This window comes from Drepanopeziza brunnea, assembly GCF_022702325.1.
Source record: "Drepanopeziza brunnea f. sp. 'multigermtubi' strain 214-2 chromosome Unknown ctg6, whole genome shotgun sequence".
NCBI classification, from domain to species: Eukaryota; Fungi; Ascomycota; class Leotiomycetes; order Helotiales; family Drepanopezizaceae; genus Drepanopeziza; species Drepanopeziza brunnea.
In genome coordinates, this window is record NW_027094069.1 from 1,130,552 (window position 1) to 1,147,792 (window position 17,241).

The following is a 17,241-nucleotide window of genomic DNA, read 5'->3' on the forward strand; positions in this document are numbered from 1 at the left end:
AGCACTGAAGATACTTGAAGACGGTCTGTACCGGTGGAAGAAGAGCTGGAGACAATCGACGGGTCCAGCTTCGACATGATCTTAGAGTTTCGACCCTTTTTCTTCTTTTTTTTTCTCACCTTCTTCTCCGAGCCGAGTGGTAAAAGTATAACTCCCTCCGACTCACGGCGCAAGAGTCGGTCACGAGACTTTACTATTATTCGCCAGAACCAGAAGAAGAACCAGAACCAGTGCCAGTGCCAGTGCCAGTGGCGCTACCGCTACACTTACTGTACTGTACCGGTACTTACTACTATCTCTCCCGTTGCTCTGTTTCCGCGTGGGGGGCATATCATATGTGCTACTATTATTAGAGCCCAGCCGCGTGATAAGCCTCCGTTGGGAGGTACAAGGAAAGTATCTCCGAAGTAGTAGTAGTATCTACTGTACTACTACCGGTACCGTATCTGTTTGTCTGCTATCCCTATCTATTTGTCTATCATCCATCCATCCATCCATCCATCCATCCATCCATCCCACCACTCACTGCCTCTGATTCCTTATGATATATATTATCCACCTTCATCTCAACCTCGACATCTCTTTTGCATTTCCATCATGCTTCGCGAGACGATTCGCCCTGTGATACCAGACAAGCAACATCAACATCAACGTCGTGCCACCATCAGCAATTAATATACGGCCGGCCGGGCCGGGGGCCTTGCCAGCTCCTGTTCTAGGATATACTTCCCTTCCCTGCCCTTCGCATTCGCACGCCATTACCCCCATCAATCACCCTTCCGAAATCCCAATCCCAATCCCCAATCCCCAATCCCCTACGTATATCCATCACCTCCCTGCTCATAACTGTCTATCAACCTTCTCACCTCCTCCCGCACTTAAATTGTTAGTAAAGAAAGTAAGTACCCAGCGGACAAGCACAGGTTACCTGCCTCTCCTGTAGGTATCTTTCTTATCTTATCATATGCATACATATACTACTAGTACGCTGTACTTACTTCTACTCAGGTCCAGCTCAGATCTCGGTTAGGCTTCTGCGCTTCTGCGTCGTCCTGACCCCCCACCGCCCCCCCCCAAAAAAAACCCCACGCATGTCCACCGACCCCCCCCCCCCCCAAATCCCCCCCAGAACCGCAATCCACAAATTAGCTGCCAAATCCTCGACTCCTTCCGACCTTCGAACGAAAAAAACCCCCTTTTATCCCTAACGGTTGACTCTCTACGTATGACTTCCGTACTCCTCGGGGGCCACCGATTCGGACAGCCTGGACACCACGAGCATGTATTCTCCCTCGCGATATGAGAAGTCGCGAGCCGACGATTCACATCTACCGAAAGGGGGCTGTCGATATATCCTCTCACACCCGGAACTGACAGGGCTACGGTGTGCCTGTGTCGGCTTTGCCTTGAGTAGATCTGTACCTGGCAGCACTTGTGATTGCGGGCATCAAGCGTGCTATCATATCCCGGAGAAGGAGAGTAACTCGGTCGAGCGGCAAGAGCTGGAGGCTTTGAGAAAGAAGGTCGACTGGCTGGTCGAGCAGCTGGAACGAGAGAGGCGCGGCGGGAGTGGTGGACTCGTGGATCGCATCGGCTGCCTGGAAGAGCTAGTGGATCGGAGTCGAGCCGAAAGCGAAGTCGAGTTCAAGAATGTCTATCGCCAGCAGAGCAGCCTCTTCCAAAATGTCGGGGCTCTGAACCACCGGACGCCGTACTACGACGATACCATCGAAGGCCTGGTGGACACTGTTCAGGGGTTCCGGAACCAGTTGATGGAACTCGACGATGCTTCGATGCGGCTCGAGGACAAGGTCGATAGCCTGGGATCCTTCAGTAAGGCCGCTATCAGTCGGAGACGGAGAGCATCAACGCCCCCATCGAAGAAATCCGACGAGTCGGATATGTCCCTGAGCCCGACCCCTCGCGAGTCTCGCTTCCCTTTGCATCCTATGATGGCCGACGAAGCTACTCGCATTCGATCCTTCCGAGACAGAGTCTCCAGCATTGGATCTGGATCGCAGTCTTGGACCGTCCACGTGTCACTCCTACCGACCTCGTCACAGCCTTTTCCGTTCGAGAAGGACACGGCCGCCTACAAGCGTTGTTTATCAAGAGGTTGGAACCCTCCTTCACACCACCTCGTGCTTCGTGGCCCGATTTGCTACTGCAGATCGGGCCTTCTCACGTATGATCATCTCGCGGGCACTCAAATACTAACACTGCTCAGGTCTCCATCAAGTTGTTGTTGTTCCCGACACCGACAGCGCCTCGTTCCGAAACGCGGTTAACGATGCTTTCTGTGCCATTCTCCATGGACGGCCCTGGCACCCCCTCGTTGCTCGTCTTTGCGATGCCAAAAGTCTCCGCGGTCTCCCGATGCTCCGCCCACTTGACGACTACCTCATTGGGAGCAACTACGACGCTGAATTCCTGCAGATCAATTGCGCTGTCAACGATGAAAGCGGGAAAATCCTCGACCTGTACATTGCCATGGCCGAGGACACGCTCTCGTGGGCCGAGTTGAGAGAGATTGCTCCTTTCAAGACTGGACTGGAAGCTTCGTGGGCGTACGACCGACTCCTTGACGGCCCTTCCAATACCGAGGCCCTGCATCCTGATACTACTCGACCAGCCGCTGGTGATATTCTTACCGCCTGGTCACCAAGACTAAAACGAAACGCCTCGGAAATTTCAGGGGCTGCCAGCTTTGGTCCGTCCGACTCGGCAAATACCAGAGCGAAGCTGCGTCGGCCGTATGCCGAAGGTCCTGTGGAGGTAGTAGGAAGGCACGCAGAAGCAGTTTGAATATATCCCTGAAGAGAAAACTAGCGCTGGAGCGGTGTTTTTGAATGGATGGACGGATGGATGTGTATTTAGCCCTGGAAATCCTGGTGTTCAAAGGTGGCGTTGGGAAGGGGATATTTTACAATACCAAAGACGGTTGGGATGGCAAGGAGTCTTGGAGCCTTTCAAAGACGAGTCACGGTTGCTCTGGTGTTCTGTCTCGGTAGAAAATAGCTATGCTTGTTCATAGACAACCTAATACCAGTACCCGAATGTATAGAGCAGCTCTTCGATGCCTGTGATACTGATGTCTGGTAGAGGTCTGTACGAAACAAGGATAGTAACGAATTCAACAGTTATCCTTTTCCGCCAGTGAGAATATCGCTAGTCTGGTGTCTTATGTATCTGTTCCATGTGGTGTTGATCCAGCGGATTCAGATCAACTTCCACTGCCTCCACAAGAACAATAGCATTGTATCAAGACTACAATTAACGGCTTTAGCCCGGGCATGCTCAAGCAATCCCAGGATCGAATTCCACCAACCCCGTCGCTCACGTGACCCAGGAATTATACCCCTCCACCCCACTAGTGCCGCCCTTAGCAAAAAAATAGAGTTTCAACCGCGGTTGCACGTCAACAGACAACCGTATCAATCCGGCCCATCACCTCTCTTGATCACACTGTCTCTCGAGTTGTTCACGGTCATTACCGGCTATCTTTTTGGAGAGTACCGTCTGAGACGCGGCTTTCGCGCTCCATCCAAGTCGAAGTCCCCGTAGGTGAAGAATTCAAGGAAGTTGGGTCTATCATAGGAACGCACTACACGCCCCCTCGGGCTCGAATTACATCCAGCACTACGATGGGCGACGTTTCCCCTACCCCCTCTCCGACCAAACGCCGGAGGACCAGAGGCCTCATTGCATCGAAGAATGTCAAGAGTATTAAGAGTACGCTTGGTAGAGCTAGTTTGAGCCCCTGTGGTGAGTCTTACATCATGAACCCCTACTACTCCAGCAAGGCCTTGCCTAACCTCGTACCAGAATTGAAATGGCCTCCGCGCCTGGTTCCTGTCGAGATATTCGGCCTGATCACATCCTACCTCCCGAGATCCAATATCCAGAATATGCGCTTGGTCAATAAGGAGTTTGACAAGAAGATATCCGAGGTCCTCTTCCGAACGGTGGTGGTACCATTCCGACCCGAGATCTACGGAATCACCCCCGAGACGACGAGTTCCAACGATGAGGTGCAGCAATCGATCATGATCCAAGATCAGGGCATGAGGGTGTTTCAAGGGCAAGTGGTGCCCGCATTGCTCCGAAAAACATGCCGTGGCTAATGGGTCTACAGATTCGGAAACTGGATTCAGAGGTTTGCTATGAGTTTCGAGATCGATTATTTCAAATTGTCAAGCCCTCCCCTCAAATGTGAACAAGAAGCCATCACCAGCTTTTGGGGTATCTACAGATGGCCATTCAAAACGTACAACAGATACTCGGCGCTGGAAGGGCTGGAACAGACTGCAGATGAAACAAGAACGATGGCAAAGGCCTTGCAGTTCATCTCCAATGTCAAAGAGCTCGGCCTGTCTATTGACGGTGGCCTGGGCTGGCTTGCTGGTCCAGATGTCAGCCAGAGGGTTGCAGAACGTGGCGGCAAACTGCCAGTCTTTGGCGCTTCAAAATTCATGCCCGAGACCTCTAGGCGTAGAAAGAAAGCCAGACAGCCCCTGAAGCTATTTCCTCCCATGGAGCCGGACCCGGAACCGCACTCTGCGATCTGCACGAGAATCTTAGAACATTCGGGATACACCGGAGAGCATCTTCAGTCAGCTATGAAATTGCTTCAGGAAAATGAAGGTGAGGAAATTTTGGAAGATATTGATATCGAATTACAGGCCATCAATGACGTCACATGGGAAGGTCTTCGAGCTAACCTTGAATCTCCCGCCTTCGGTATCCGTCGCTATCCAGACCCCCAGCGGTGTGGCGGGCTTACGGCAAACATTCTCTCTCAGGGTGATGAAGAAGATTTCGAAGAAGATGCAGAGAGCATTAGCAATCAGCAAAGCATGTGGGCTGCAGATAGCACTCAGCCAGGCAACGGGGGCTTTCGATACACGCCCAAGAACGGACGCGATTCCCTGAAACCTAATGACCTCACTAACGCACAGCGAGAGATGTTGCTAGAGATGGAGTGGGCTCAGAATGCATTCATTCATTCGTGGGTCATCGCAATAATGGACAATCAGTATCATCAAACATTCAAGAATCTTGAGGCCATTACCATCGCGCGCATTCCCACTCGCCATCTTGCAGCTCTCCGTCGCAAAGACTTCTGGGACAGCATTCCTCAATTGAAGAGCTTTTCTCTGGCGGTCATAGCCGATTGGCGGGAGGTCAAGAAGGAGGCCACGAGCTGGGTTCAAGATACAAAGGTAGCCCCCTCGAACTCTGTTACGGCCGTCTTTGATATCATCAATCAGCAAATATCAAAGCGGAAGAACATCAGTGCTCTCCATTTCGAGTGGCTATGTGGTGGTGAATACGCCCCTGGCATGTTTTCCCGCAACCAGAATATCTTGGCGGCCCCGGTTGTTGCGACCGCAATGCATATGGTGAACAGAGCACAAGAACGCGCCGTCTTAGCCCTCCCACACATTGAACATCTCTCTCTGAAGAATTGCTGGTTGAGCCCTCATATCTTGAGCAAACTGTTGCTTCCGATGAGAAAACAGGTCCTGCAAAGCATCTCCTTTGACTCCGTCTCCTTAACGGCGACGCTACCGAGATACGCCGAGCCGAAGCCGATTACCGAAGCCGCTGCTGTGCATGTCTTGCAGGGTGCTCTTATTCCGTTAATGGCACCATTAGTGCCTCCTAATGAAACTCAAGAGAATGATCAGCCGGATTGGCTCGATCCGCCTCGGAGTGGCTCTTGGACAGAGATAATTGACAAGCTGAGCCCGGGAACCACCTTGGCTGGACTTCGGTATTCGAGAGATCAAGACCAAGATCTAACTTCAAAGCCAGAGGCCAGAGAAGAAACAAAGCTCACCAAACTGGTTTTCAGGTCATGCGGTTATGTCCGAGTCCCTCTTGACTTCGACCAGAGCGTCCTCGAGCCGCCTCAGCCTTTACCTCAGGCAAGCGCTACCTTGAATCAAAGATACAACGAGTTGGATCCGTACATGATGAAACCACTGGAAGCCCACACTATGGCTACGATCATCAACTACATCGATCCCGTTGAGTCTATTGTCCTCGAGAACGCATGGAACATGATCGTTGGCTGGCGCACCTCGCCCACCTCGCATTCGGAGCAACTTGTGGAGGCCATGCTGGACGGGATTCCTAATGCAGGTGACGGTCGATTTGACGGTTGCATTGAGACTGCATAAGCCTCACTACCGAGAAGGATGTTATCGGGTGCGCGAGCACACCATGAATTTGGACACTGCCACTCAAACCCCCGATGATCATATCAAAATCTCGTTAATTTTTACTGTTCGATAATTTATGCATAGCGTGGGTTTCTGTAGCATAGTTGACTTGGGTGTCACCAGTGGCGCATGGTTTGGGGTTCTAATACAGCAAGGGCGACTCATACCGGTAGATGAATGGCGCATGGGACAAAGCGCTTTTACCTTTAGGAGGATATGAGAGGAGCAGTATGGTACCGGTAATGCTAGCCGTCCTCTGGTTCCGTTCGGGCCGAAATCTGGCTGGGCGAGGGCCGGATTGACATTCAGTTGGTCGATGCGGGCCCACTCGGGTCTTCGATTTCAGAAAATATCTGGCGTGGTTCTGCGGCGGAGAAGCAAGCCACCGGTGATGTAAAAGTAGTCTGGAGTTCAAAACCGATAATTCATGGAAACCATCAGACGCTCGCAGAACGTGGTGTCTGCACTCCGTACCCTCACTCCGAGGAGTGAACTTGAGATGAACAGAGCAGCAGCAGCTGGACTCCTCACATTCGGGTAGCAGGTGACAGTAATAGACTACGCAAGCTGCCAACTCCTAACACTCTCACAAACTAGACTGTAGTAGTGAGTTCACATGTAGTGTAGTGTATGTATGCATGCATGCCGCAACGGGTAGGAAACAGATAGGTAGGAAAGTAGGAAAGAAGGAGGAGGAAGAGGCACGTGATCGTAGGTAGGTAAGTAAGTAATATGGCCAACATGGCTAGGCAGGCGTCTAGAGGTGGGGAGAGCGGGGGGGAGAGCGGGGTATAAAGCACCTTTTGGGCCTTGGGGTAGGAGAAGAGAGAGGAAAAGGGGGGACAGGTAGGTGAAAGTGGTGATTGTCATGGTGTGTTTGTTATATTGGATCTAGTTTTTCGTTTTTGGGGGTGGGTGGGTGCTTGCTTGAGGGGTGAGGTAAGTAGGGTAGGGTAGGGTAGACTTTTTTGCTAATGGATGGATTGGGGGGTGGGGGGAGATGTGTGGATGTGTGGATGGGGGATATGTGGATGAATGGTATTTATCAACGTGTGTTTCGGGTGTGCTAATTGACGGGTGTGCGTGCGGTGCGATTTGGCATGGGCGGGCGAGGAAGAGGAGGGAGAGGGAGAATGGAGAGGGAGAATGGAGGAAGGGGAGGGAGAGGGAGAGATGGAGAGGGAGAGGAGAGTTCTATCCAAGGAAATTAACTAAATGGCTAGATATGTTAAGTGGATATGCTAACTAGATATGTTAACTAGATAAGGTATGTTAACTAGATAGTTAGTAGCTAGCTCATAGGTAGTTTGATTGAAAGTTCTCCCTGCAAGAGAGAGAGAGAGAGAGAGAGAGAGACAGAGAGATAGGCCGGCTGGCTTGTTGGGTTATGTTATGTGATGGTATGCGTGTTGGAGGGTTGGCTGGTTGGTTGCTTGCTTGGTTGGATGGTTGCTTGGATGTGGATGGATGATGATGATGATGAGGAGCGGGTGGAAGGAAGGGGTGCAGGAAATGTAATGAGGGAAGAGCAGGGGAAGTGTATCCTGCTGGAGCTTATACATTTTTTCTCGTTCTCCCATGCTTGAGAAGTTCTGGACGGGGAAATGCGGGTCGTTTCTTCGCTCAAGTTGCAGGGAGGGAGAGAGAGAGAGGGACAGAAAGATAGATGCTGCGGAAAGCTTGAGACAATTGATACAAGAGGCCTCTCCAATTCCCAGATTCTCGGCCCTGGGCGCAGTCTTCTTTGAAGAGCTAGTACATCCTCCAGCACTGGCTCGACCTCCGACTCCCACTGGGATCCCAGACACTCGTTCCACGCCAGCCCATCACCTACCATGACCGAAATCACACTGCTCCGGAAAACAGCTGGTTGTCATGAATTCTTTTTGCGTTCGAAGGGTGACCAGCTAAATGATAACAAGGTACAGCCATCTAATGAGAAAAGCCCCTCAAACCCTGTCACACGCACGCCCTTGCAAACCCCAGATCATGATTGCCCAAAGCCCCGAACCGGAAAAAGACAACCAATTTATGCAGCAGTGATAGCCTTGCGAGTACGGACACCACGTTGTCTCGAGGTCAAGTGAGCATCACGTCCCTCAACAGCGCTCGACTTTGCGACAACCTCCTCGCCTTCGGTCAGGATGAGTTCGATGTGGCACGGGTTGGACATGTACGGGTTGATCTAGCATGCTGTCAGTCGGAATTCTTGCCTGTTGCACAGTTCTATCGGAACTTACACGACCGTGGGCACGGTATGTTCGGCGGCGCTGCTTCGGGGCTTGGTTGACTTGGATGTGCTTAACAACAAGGTTTCCAGTGTCGAGACCCTTGGTATCCGCGTTCGCCTCAGCATTCTTGAGGAGACCGAGCAAGAACTCAGCAGACTTCACTGGCCATCTAGCACGAGAGACTCCGAATTGCTTGCCTGTGCATCACGTCAACATTGCTCTGCTCTGCTCCGTACCAGCCCGCCCCTCTACTCCAAGTAGATCCATGCGTGGAGCGTATGGTGTACACATACCCTGAGACGCGCGACCAGTTCCTCCTGCATATCTTCTCATGGGGACGGCCTCCTTGTGCTCCTGCACGTTCTCGAGGAACTTGATTGCACGCTGCAGCTTCCATCCGTTGATAGCTTGGGCGGTCTCGCGGGTGTTCTTGAAGGAGACTCGCAAGTACGCTCCACGCGCACGAGCTGATTTCGCGGGGTGGATCTCGGTGGCTGCGTATCGAACCTGCAGTTGCTCTCATCAGCGCTGTCCTGGAATTTGACTATCGCATCGAATGGCATCGAGCGTGCTTCGTTCAGCCTCTCCCGGCTCCGAATGCGACTCCCCTAAACAGCGACATGGCAATCTATATTCTCTGGTTTGATGGAAAGCATGGACAGGGAGAGCTCACCATCTTGTCGTTGTCGTTGAAGAATTTGTTTGAGGCGTCGTCACGTCGTCAAGAATTTGCAAAATGAATTGCGGGTGTGGAAGCACTAGCCTCGCTTAGCATAGTGGGTGGGTTGCCAAGACTTCGGGGGCGTGACTGAGGAAAGGCGAGCTGGCAAGGTAAATGCAAACGATACCTAGGTAAAGACGCCGAAAAATTTCACTTGAATCTTTAAGATTATTCAATCGTTCAGTCCTATCTGTCTTGAGAGTTTTATTGCTGAGCTGTAAGTTGAGCCTCAAGTCAAAGTTCTTCCAGACTTTGAAGCCGATAACTCCCATGAATCCAAATCACACAGGCACTCCCAAATAGCCGAATCCCTTGACAGAACGATTCTATTCACAACAACTGCATATGCATCTATTCTGTATTTATTTCATGGTATAGTACATTCTACAGGACCCCCAAGCCATGGGCGAGCCTTCTCTCTTTCACAGAATCTGTTTCAAGACCTTTTCTCTTGTGAAGTTGGTGTTCCGCCATCTCGAAATGTAATCATCGTGGTTGACTACGTCAAGTTAAAAAGTTATCTCATAGAGAAAAGAATAGAATACTTACTGTAGCCACCGCAAACTCTCCTCTTACCAGTGAATGCAGACCTCCCATGCAGGACTCGCCAGTTGTCAAAGACTATTTCACATCAGCATACGCATCTCCAAGCCAACCATCAAAGCATACTCAGCGGACTCCCCGGCTTCATTTGCGCCCAATACTGCTTCTCCTTGCGGTTCAAGATGTCATTGAACTTGGCAGCAGCTTTATACCACTTCCTAGCTCCCATGCCATTGTCCTCCTTCAACGCTACCACACCTCTATCATTGTTATTCCATCTAATCTGCAGCATTTTCCGGAACTCTCCGTCTTCCAAATCTTGTAGACTCAAAACTGGCATCTTTTTAGCAGGAGTGATGGTAATGCCTTCGTTACCGCTCGCGTGCCAGCTGATGGGCGTCTTGTACAGGACCTCGTAGGAGAAGGGCGATTCTTTGATCAAGGTTTTGACGGCAGCGAAGCCATCGACGAGGAGGGAGGCGCCGCCATCGCCGTCGGTGTGCGAGAGAAGGTGGAACATTTGGAGGCCGGCGGGGTCGGTGAAGTACGTTGTGTCGGTGTGGGCTGGGAGTGCGAGATTGGTGTAGGCAGTGTCTTTCATGGTGAGGTCTGCTGTGAAGTCGTAGAAGCCACCTGGAGATGTAAGTACGACACAAGTAAGGACCGAGGCATGGATATACCGTAGTGGGTGACTCGAATGAAAGCAATCCGCTCGAGGAGCTCTTTGGTAGCTTCAGGTGTAGGAGGACAGCCGTCTACGTAGCAGAATCCATATTTGCGCTGCTCAAATCAGCAAGGCTCTCTCTCTCCCGTTCATCAAAAACAACGGACAATCTTAGCTGTCCACTTCCCAACCCCTCGATCATCTGCCATAACCTCTTCATACTTGACCGAAGGAGGCGCATGTCCAATGGAGGAGTCCCAAAACTGAGTTCTTCTCGGTCTTAGCAGCCTACACCACCACTAGAAACGTGCATGGATGACTTACGGATCAACCTCCTTCTCTTGGTTTTTCAAGGTAACCATGCCGGGACCCTTTTTATGCTTAACAATCCAATCCCAGCTATAAGAACTGACATGTCCATCATTGGCCCCTAACAAATTAGAAAACATGGCTCAACTGGGAAGGGGCACTTGCATGTGATTTTCAAGCCGTCCTTGCCAGCTCGTACCTCCTTCGGTTGGATATCCTGCGGGATCTAGGTACCTGAGTCAACACCAAGCCTTCGACACCACAAGACAACCAATTAGAGACTTACCGCAAAGGTGTCTAAAGCCCTCTGCATCGTCTCCCCGTTAATACACTTCTCACAGCGACAGTTGTCCCTTTAGAGGATCAGCACGTGACCCCGTCTCTTTCCACAGCCGTCACAAACCTCAACCATAAATTCGGCCTAGTTCGTTCACATCAGTTATCATACATGTTGTGGAAACAGGATTCCAACCTACATATTAGAAACCAGGGACCCCTTCGACGTCATCATCTTAATCGGCACACCCCAAGGCCCCCACGTCGGAATTCCCAGCTTCTCATCCAGACGATCCAGCGGGTCTTCACCCTTTCTCAAAAGCAGACCATCATGATAAGCTTCGGAGAGTATGCGGTGAACGCCTTGCTTCTTAGTGGTCTGTTTAGCTTGGTTGAGGCCTGGGTCTTCTTTACGCAGCGGAGGAGCACTCTCGCTCTCAGCAGTTTGCGCTGGGGGATCAACTTCTGGAAGAGTCTCCGATACGTTTGCTAGTGGAATTCTGTCGGCCGACTCTGAGCTGGAGACGGCATTAGTGGTCACCAAACGTCTGGTAACTCGGCGGGGCAATCTAGGCGCTCGGAAGAGACGCTGGAGGCGCATAGCCATTTTGGATGGTGTTGTTTGGTGTCGTTGTTGAGAGCTTGAGCTTTGACCCGAGAAAAAGGGTGGCCGGCGGCCGATGTGGCCCGCTTCGGAGCCGGTACTTACCGGGATAGTTAATTTTCACTCATGAATAGTGCCGGCAAGTTTATGTTGCGTTTGCTAAAAGGCGTTTGGGTTCCAGATAATAAATTTCCTTTCTTCTCATTCTTTCTAGGCTTTGAATCATAGGTCTTCAGAATGAACTTTCATGTGACTCGACAACACCCATAAGACCACGCAGGGCTCTCTCTACTGCAATGCCGGTGTTCGGAATGGTCACTCACTAATCATGCGAAATCTGGACATCGCTGGGCCATCAGAGTTCAGTATCAAAGAAAATTAATTGTTCATGCAAATAAGCCTTTGTAAGGGAAGTGTCAAAGCCTTGGGTTACGACCTTGTTCCTATTCCCAACATCACATCTAGCCCCGTTCATACAATTGCCCCTTCTTCATCTAGAACCACTCTCCACCTATCCATCTGTTGAGGAAGTCCAAGGACGCCTCAGGTTGATCCATAGGAACCATGTGGCCAGCACCGAAGATCTGGAGGAAAGTGAAGTTTCCACTGTTCTTGATCTTTCCGTACTTATCGCCGTTGTCAAGCTTGATATCCTTGATCTCGGCCTTGTTGAAGGCCTTTTGTCCAGGCCACTCGAGGGCCTCGGTCCAAGCTTGGTTCCCGAGCCAGTTACAGATGAAGTCGGCATCCCCAGCATAAATCAGGACTGGGATCTGCTCAAGGATACCTGGCACAAGACGGTGGAATGGCTGCATCCAGTCACCTTGAAAGAGGAAGTTTCGGTTGATATCGAAGTTACAGCTGTCGTAGCTGCTGACCTCGACACCCAGCTCCTTTTGGACTTCAGCCTTGTTCAAGAATTCGCTGATCCAGCCAAGAGCAGAGTAGCAGAGATTGCTCGTGTCCTCACATTGTCCTCGAATGTCATAGACGTTTTGGCCGGTTTTTTGGTAGGGACCGATCATGGCGTTGTTGCAGTAGATGCTGGCAGGAACACAGGACCAGACACTCTCACTATCGTAGCAGCTCTGAATCAGGCTCTGACAACGTGGAAGTGCGTTTTCCATAGCCTGACACTCCCCAGAGTCAAGAACAGCTGGGTATCCACCCTCTCCACAGGCCATTGGCTTGTAGTATTCATACTGTGTAAGTCCATCAGTCAAGCCGTTGCCAATCAGGACAGACTTCAGGTTGATGTTGCGCTTCTTGTGCGAGAGAATCTCGGAGGTAAAGACTGGTATATAGTGACCGGCGTATGACTCGCCAGCGATGTGGAAGTCCTGCTTCGCGTATTCCGGGAATTGCTTGAAGAAGAGGGTAAGGAGAGCGTAGACGTCCTTGCCGGCGGCAATAGTGTTGCTGACAGAACCGCCACTGTAAGAGTAGCCGACATTGACTGGCTGGTCAAGGAAGATAACCGAGGCATTTGCATTCCAGGAGTACGGGTTATTATGGAGCTTGAGGTTCTTGTCGATTGAGGCAGGTCCAAGTTCCAGGAAGAGACCGGTAAGGGACGAGCATCCAGGGCCACCGTTGAGCCAAAGAACTACTGGGTCTTTCTCGGGGTCGTTTCGGGACTCGAAGAACCCTGACATTGATTAGTAGTTAATTCTGTGCCGTGGTGAACAGAAGACTTACAATAGAACAGATGCTTATCATCCTCGTCGTCATCGAGGTAACCGCTGTATTGCTTGACAGTGTCGACACCGAGCTTCGAAGGATCAACGTGCTTGGCTCGTAGCTTGTATGATTCGAGCTTTCCGTCAATCTCTCGCTCCTTTTCGCCATTGGCGTTCTCGACCCAGACATTCTGGACATCAGAGCCTTTGACAACGAAGTCCCAGGCGCTGTCGGGCTTCTTGGTGTGTGGCTTTGGGGCGGAGAAGAAGGTTGCCTTCTCCATCTCTTCGGGGAAGTACATGGTAACCTCGTCCCAGATGGCCTTGGCCTCGGCAGTCATTTCTTTCATCGACTCGGCCAGATGGCCGAGCGCCTTTGACCAGGCATTAGCGACTGGCTCCGCAGAATCGTGAAGGAGATTCTGGCCGTCTTTAAGGATAGACTGCTGGTTGGTGATGGTGGCCGAAGCAGCGCCCAGTAGGACGGTAGAGGCGAGGAGCTTCATGATGAAAGCGATAAGGTGGAATAGGATGCCAGATCAAGATCAGGAAGACAGAAGATGGGGAATGTGAAAGTGGGGGATTTATCTGCGGTTGCCGTTCAACCTGGGTCGTTTGTTCACGGAAGGATTGGGGAGGTTGAGTTTGGAGGATGGGAGGAGAGGAGGGGAAGGAGGTCAAGGCGTGTTGGCCTGGATACAGCTCGGCTGCTTGCAAGGTCCTGCGTCCTGCCTGGTCCTGTCGATTACGCCGCCCCACGAAATGACTCCAACTCAAAATGCAAAATGGGGACGGGATAAAAGGTGAGGCGAAGGTAGAGAGTACCTTCATTTTATTGGAGATTCTGGATCTAAAATAGTAAAAGAAATGAGTAGGTAGTAGGACCAGGAACTTGGAACGACGTGCCCTGTCTAATAAGGTAAGCCTGGGCAGGTAGGTGAACGTGAAGAGGGGTTGCAATTTTTCGTTGCAGCCGTATGAATTTTACTTGATCCCCCACGATCCGCTCAAGTATCAACCGAGTGAGCAACTCCAGGTTACAGTACTTATTTGATTGTACCATAGGTACTCGATGCTTTCGCTACCATATTTGGCTCCCAGATTTCCCGTCCCACTAACGAACGAACCAACTCTCGCAAAGCCTGGACCTCCTCAAAATGCCAATCAACCAGCCCTCAAACCAGATCAAGCTGACCAACGTGTCCCTGGTGCGCCTGAAGAAAGCAAAGAAGCGCTTCGAAATCGCATGCTACAAGAACAAAGTCCTCGAATGGCGCTCCGGGATCGAGACCGACCTCGACAATGTCCTGCAAATCAATTCCGTGTTCCTCAACGTCTCCAAAGGACAGACCGCGCCCTCAGCCGACCTGGCGAAAGCGTTCGGGCCGAAGACTCCCGTAAACGATATCATCCTGGAGATCCTAAATAAGGGAGAGATGCAGGTGGGAGAGAAGGAACGGCATGCGCAGTTAGAGAGGGTACATGACGAGGTGGTGGGAATTGTGGCGAGCAAGCTGGTGGATCCCAAGACGAAGCGCGTGTATACCACGGGCATGATCGATAAGGCGCTGGATATGCTGAGTTCGCAAGGATCGCAAGCCCAGAACGCCGGCAGTGGAACTGGGACGCCGGCGACGGGAGAGGATGGGGAGGCAAAGCCGAAGATCAAGGAGCATGTCTGGACGGGTGTTGTGGCTACGAAGAGCGCGAAGAGTCAGGCCTTGGAGGCTATGAAGGCTCTGATCGCACATCAGCCCATACCCGTGGCCAGAGCGAGGATGAGACTTCGCATCACTTGCCCGACCAGTATCCTCAAGCAAGCTGCAAAGGCCGCTGCGCCAAAGCCTGGCGATGCCGAGGAAGGAGAAGAGAAGACGAAGGGCACCGTGAAGGACCGAATCTTAAGCTACATTGAGCAAGTGGAGACGCAAGATGTTGTTGGTTCTGAATGGGAGGTTACAGGGTTCGTGGAACCAGGTGCTTTCAAAGGCTTGGGAGATTTTATTGGAGGGGAGACAAAAGGTCAAGGCCGAGTAGAGGTTCTGGACATGGCTGTCACACATGAGGATTGAGCGATCCAGACTTCCGTTGTTTATTCGCAATCTAGATTAGAAAGCGAGGATATTCAATGCAATTCACAAAAGCATACTAACCTAGCACTGGAATATGGAAGTTACGAAAGTTTTGGAAGTTTTGTTCACTCAACCAGATGTGGTAGATGACACCCAGTTTCTGCTCAGTGGCGTAGTGTAAAAAAGCCATATGCACCGCGTGAACCCCGAAGCCACACTCCATCCAGCCCTTTATCCCATCGCATAACACGCTTAACCACCCTTCTTCTTGGACACACCGACAGTACGGCCACGACGTCCAGTAGTCTTGGAGTGCTGTCCACGAACACGGAGACCCCAGTAGTGACGGAGACCACGATGAGCACGGATCTTCTTCAGGCGCTCGAGATCTTCACGGAGCTTCGAGTCAACACCGTTGGCCAGGATTTGGGAGTCCTTGCCATCCACGATATCGCGCTGACGATTGAGAAACCAGGATGGGATCTTGTACTGGGTGGGGTTCTGGATGATGGTGACGATACGCTCGAGCTCTTCGGAGGTAAGTTCACCGGCACTAGAGTATGTCAGGGTGTGGTTTCGAGGTCTATAGAACTGGGTACCGTACCGCTTGTTGAGATCGACATCGGCCTTCTTGCAGACCAAGTTGGAGTATCGGCGACCTGAGTAAAATTAGCATGATTCGAGCCAGGGGGTAGAGGGGAACCTGCCAACTCCCTTGATCTTAGTCAAAGCGAACATGACCTGTAAATTGATTAGTATCGAGCGACCTTCCAGTAGGTTTTCGGGTCTGGACCTTTTGCTTTCCCTTTAATTCAAATTTAATGTTAGCGAAAATCTGGGTCTGGGAGTCTGGAAGAGACTGCCCGTACCTCAATGTTTGTATTCAGCAGACGAAGAATCTGTTCCAAGTAAGTGCATGTTCGGAGCATTTGTGGTTGTCGCGGGGGTGGTTTCGAGAGTCTCCAATCTTTTGATATCTGGAAGTGAGGGAGAGGTATCATACGAATTGGAAATTGGACTTTTCGCCTGCGAACTGTTAGCTGGTGCTTGAGCACTCCGCAGAATCGCGGCAGATTGGGGAGGACGAGGTGAGCCAGGCATCTCTGCGCTTCCTCTCGAAATAACGAATGTCGGCACGATGCAAACCTCCTCCACTTCCAGTATTCGTAAGAAAGGTGTATGTTGCTTACCCGTGACGAGAGACATGATGGGCAACTGTGGTCGTTGTCCTTCGCTGTCATGCGGATTTTGTCGTGAGGGAATTCTGAAGTTGCAGTTTCCACGAGGTTTTCAGAATGGCAGTGTGTGCCTTAGCGAAGCTAGGCCTGAAGCAGGTTAGCGCCCGCCTGGGTCTCGTGCCACCGTACTTGGTAAGCCTGCGATCCCTGAAATTCGAGAGACTCCATAGTCAAACCACAATTCTGCGCTGGGCACAATTGAAAGCTGCACTGCAGCTACAACCATTTCTTTAGTTATCAGATGATTCCATATCTCTTCAGCTTCATCGTATCATTTCAATCTATCCATCCAGCTTTCTTTGGCGCTCGGCCTCGAAATAACAAAAAAAATTCATCCATTTCCACCGACATCTTCTGGAAATAGTCAGCAGCTCCGGAAGCAACTGGACTGGTCAAATTGATGCCGTCAGTGTGCCCAGCGGCACATGGGGACTTCTCAAAAGAGCTTCGTTCCATTTGCGGCGCCCCCTCAGACCATCCAGAGATCATACCCGGGCAGCAAAGAGCATTTGTTCTTCCTGCTTTTGCAATGTCACATTCACATGACACTTTTTTAGGCCAGTCCGGTCAGGTGGATCCATCATCATTGGGAGAAAAAATCCACATACCGAAAGTAGTTCCAATGTCACCTTCCACGCGTCGGTCCATTAGGAGATAACGTGAATACTTCTGTTGAT

The 17,241-nt window shown here is 51.1% G+C and overlaps 7 protein-coding genes across 8 annotated transcripts; 3 read left to right on the forward strand and 4 right to left on the reverse strand.

Moving 5' to 3' along the window:
• Positions 1-1,280: 1,280 nt before the first annotated feature.
• Positions 1,281-2,805, forward strand: L3040_004154 (uncharacterized protein; the record flags this gene model as incomplete). The annotated part of the gene is made up of 2 exons (XM_007289064.2): positions 1,281-2,115; positions 2,228-2,805. 2 exons carry the CDS (start codon positions 1,281-1,283, stop codon positions 2,803-2,805), a joined length of 1,413 nt encoding a protein of 470 aa, XP_007289126.1.
• Positions 2,806-3,644: 839 nt separating this feature from the next.
• On the forward strand, positions 3,645-6,185 carry L3040_004155 (uncharacterized protein; the record flags this gene model as incomplete). Its single annotated transcript, XM_066157037.1, has 3 exons — positions 3,645-3,765; positions 3,826-4,081; positions 4,136-6,185. 3 exons carry the CDS (start codon positions 3,645-3,647, stop codon positions 6,183-6,185), a joined length of 2,427 nt encoding a protein of 808 aa, XP_066011875.1.
• Positions 6,186-8,256: 2,071 nt separating this feature from the next.
• Positions 8,257-9,134, reverse strand: L3040_004156 (uncharacterized protein; the record flags this gene model as incomplete). Its single annotated transcript, XM_066157083.1, has 4 exons — positions 8,257-8,412; positions 8,468-8,655; positions 8,752-8,965; positions 9,132-9,134. 4 exons carry the CDS (start codon positions 9,132-9,134, stop codon positions 8,257-8,259), a joined length of 561 nt encoding a protein of 186 aa, XP_066011876.1.
• Positions 9,135-9,601: 467 nt separating this feature from the next.
• L3040_004157 (uncharacterized protein) lies at positions 9,602-11,578 on the reverse strand (the record flags this gene model as incomplete). The annotated part of the gene is made up of 10 exons (XM_066157122.1): positions 9,602-9,678; positions 9,729-9,800; positions 9,849-10,355; positions 10,403-10,502; positions 10,554-10,656; positions 10,711-10,816; positions 10,861-10,921; positions 10,982-11,048; positions 11,099-11,116; positions 11,172-11,578. 10 exons carry the CDS (start codon positions 11,576-11,578, stop codon positions 9,602-9,604), a joined length of 1,518 nt encoding a protein of 505 aa, XP_066011877.1.
• A 491-nt stretch (positions 11,579-12,069) lies between these two features.
• L3040_004158 (uncharacterized protein) lies at positions 12,070-13,760 on the reverse strand (the record flags this gene model as incomplete). The annotated part of the gene is made up of 2 exons (XM_007289061.1): positions 12,070-13,223; positions 13,274-13,760. 2 exons carry the CDS (start codon positions 13,758-13,760, stop codon positions 12,070-12,072), a joined length of 1,641 nt encoding a protein of 546 aa, XP_007289123.1.
• Positions 13,761-14,411: 651 nt separating this feature from the next.
• Positions 14,412-15,326, forward strand: L3040_004159 (uncharacterized protein; the record flags this gene model as incomplete). 2 transcript variants are annotated; one of them, XM_007289060.2, is made up of 1 exon in its annotated part: positions 14,412-15,326. In XM_007289060.2, one exon carries the CDS (start codon positions 14,412-14,414, stop codon positions 15,324-15,326), a length of 915 nt encoding a protein of 304 aa, XP_007289122.2. The 2 variants fall into 2 exon arrangements, with proteins under 2 accessions (XP_007289122.2, XP_066011878.1); XM_066157214.1 differs by having other exon boundaries at positions 14,691-15,326.
• A 252-nt stretch (positions 15,327-15,578) lies between these two features.
• On the reverse strand, positions 15,579-16,532 carry L3040_004160 (uncharacterized protein; the record flags this gene model as incomplete). Its single annotated transcript, XM_066157269.1, has 7 exons — positions 15,579-15,879; positions 15,931-15,985; positions 16,034-16,067; positions 16,120-16,131; positions 16,196-16,225; positions 16,330-16,352; positions 16,517-16,532. The coding sequence occupies 7 exons, from the start codon at positions 16,530-16,532 to the stop codon at positions 15,579-15,581; spliced, it is 471 nt and encodes a 156-aa protein (XP_066011879.1).
• Between the last annotated feature and the right edge of the window lie 709 nt (positions 16,533-17,241).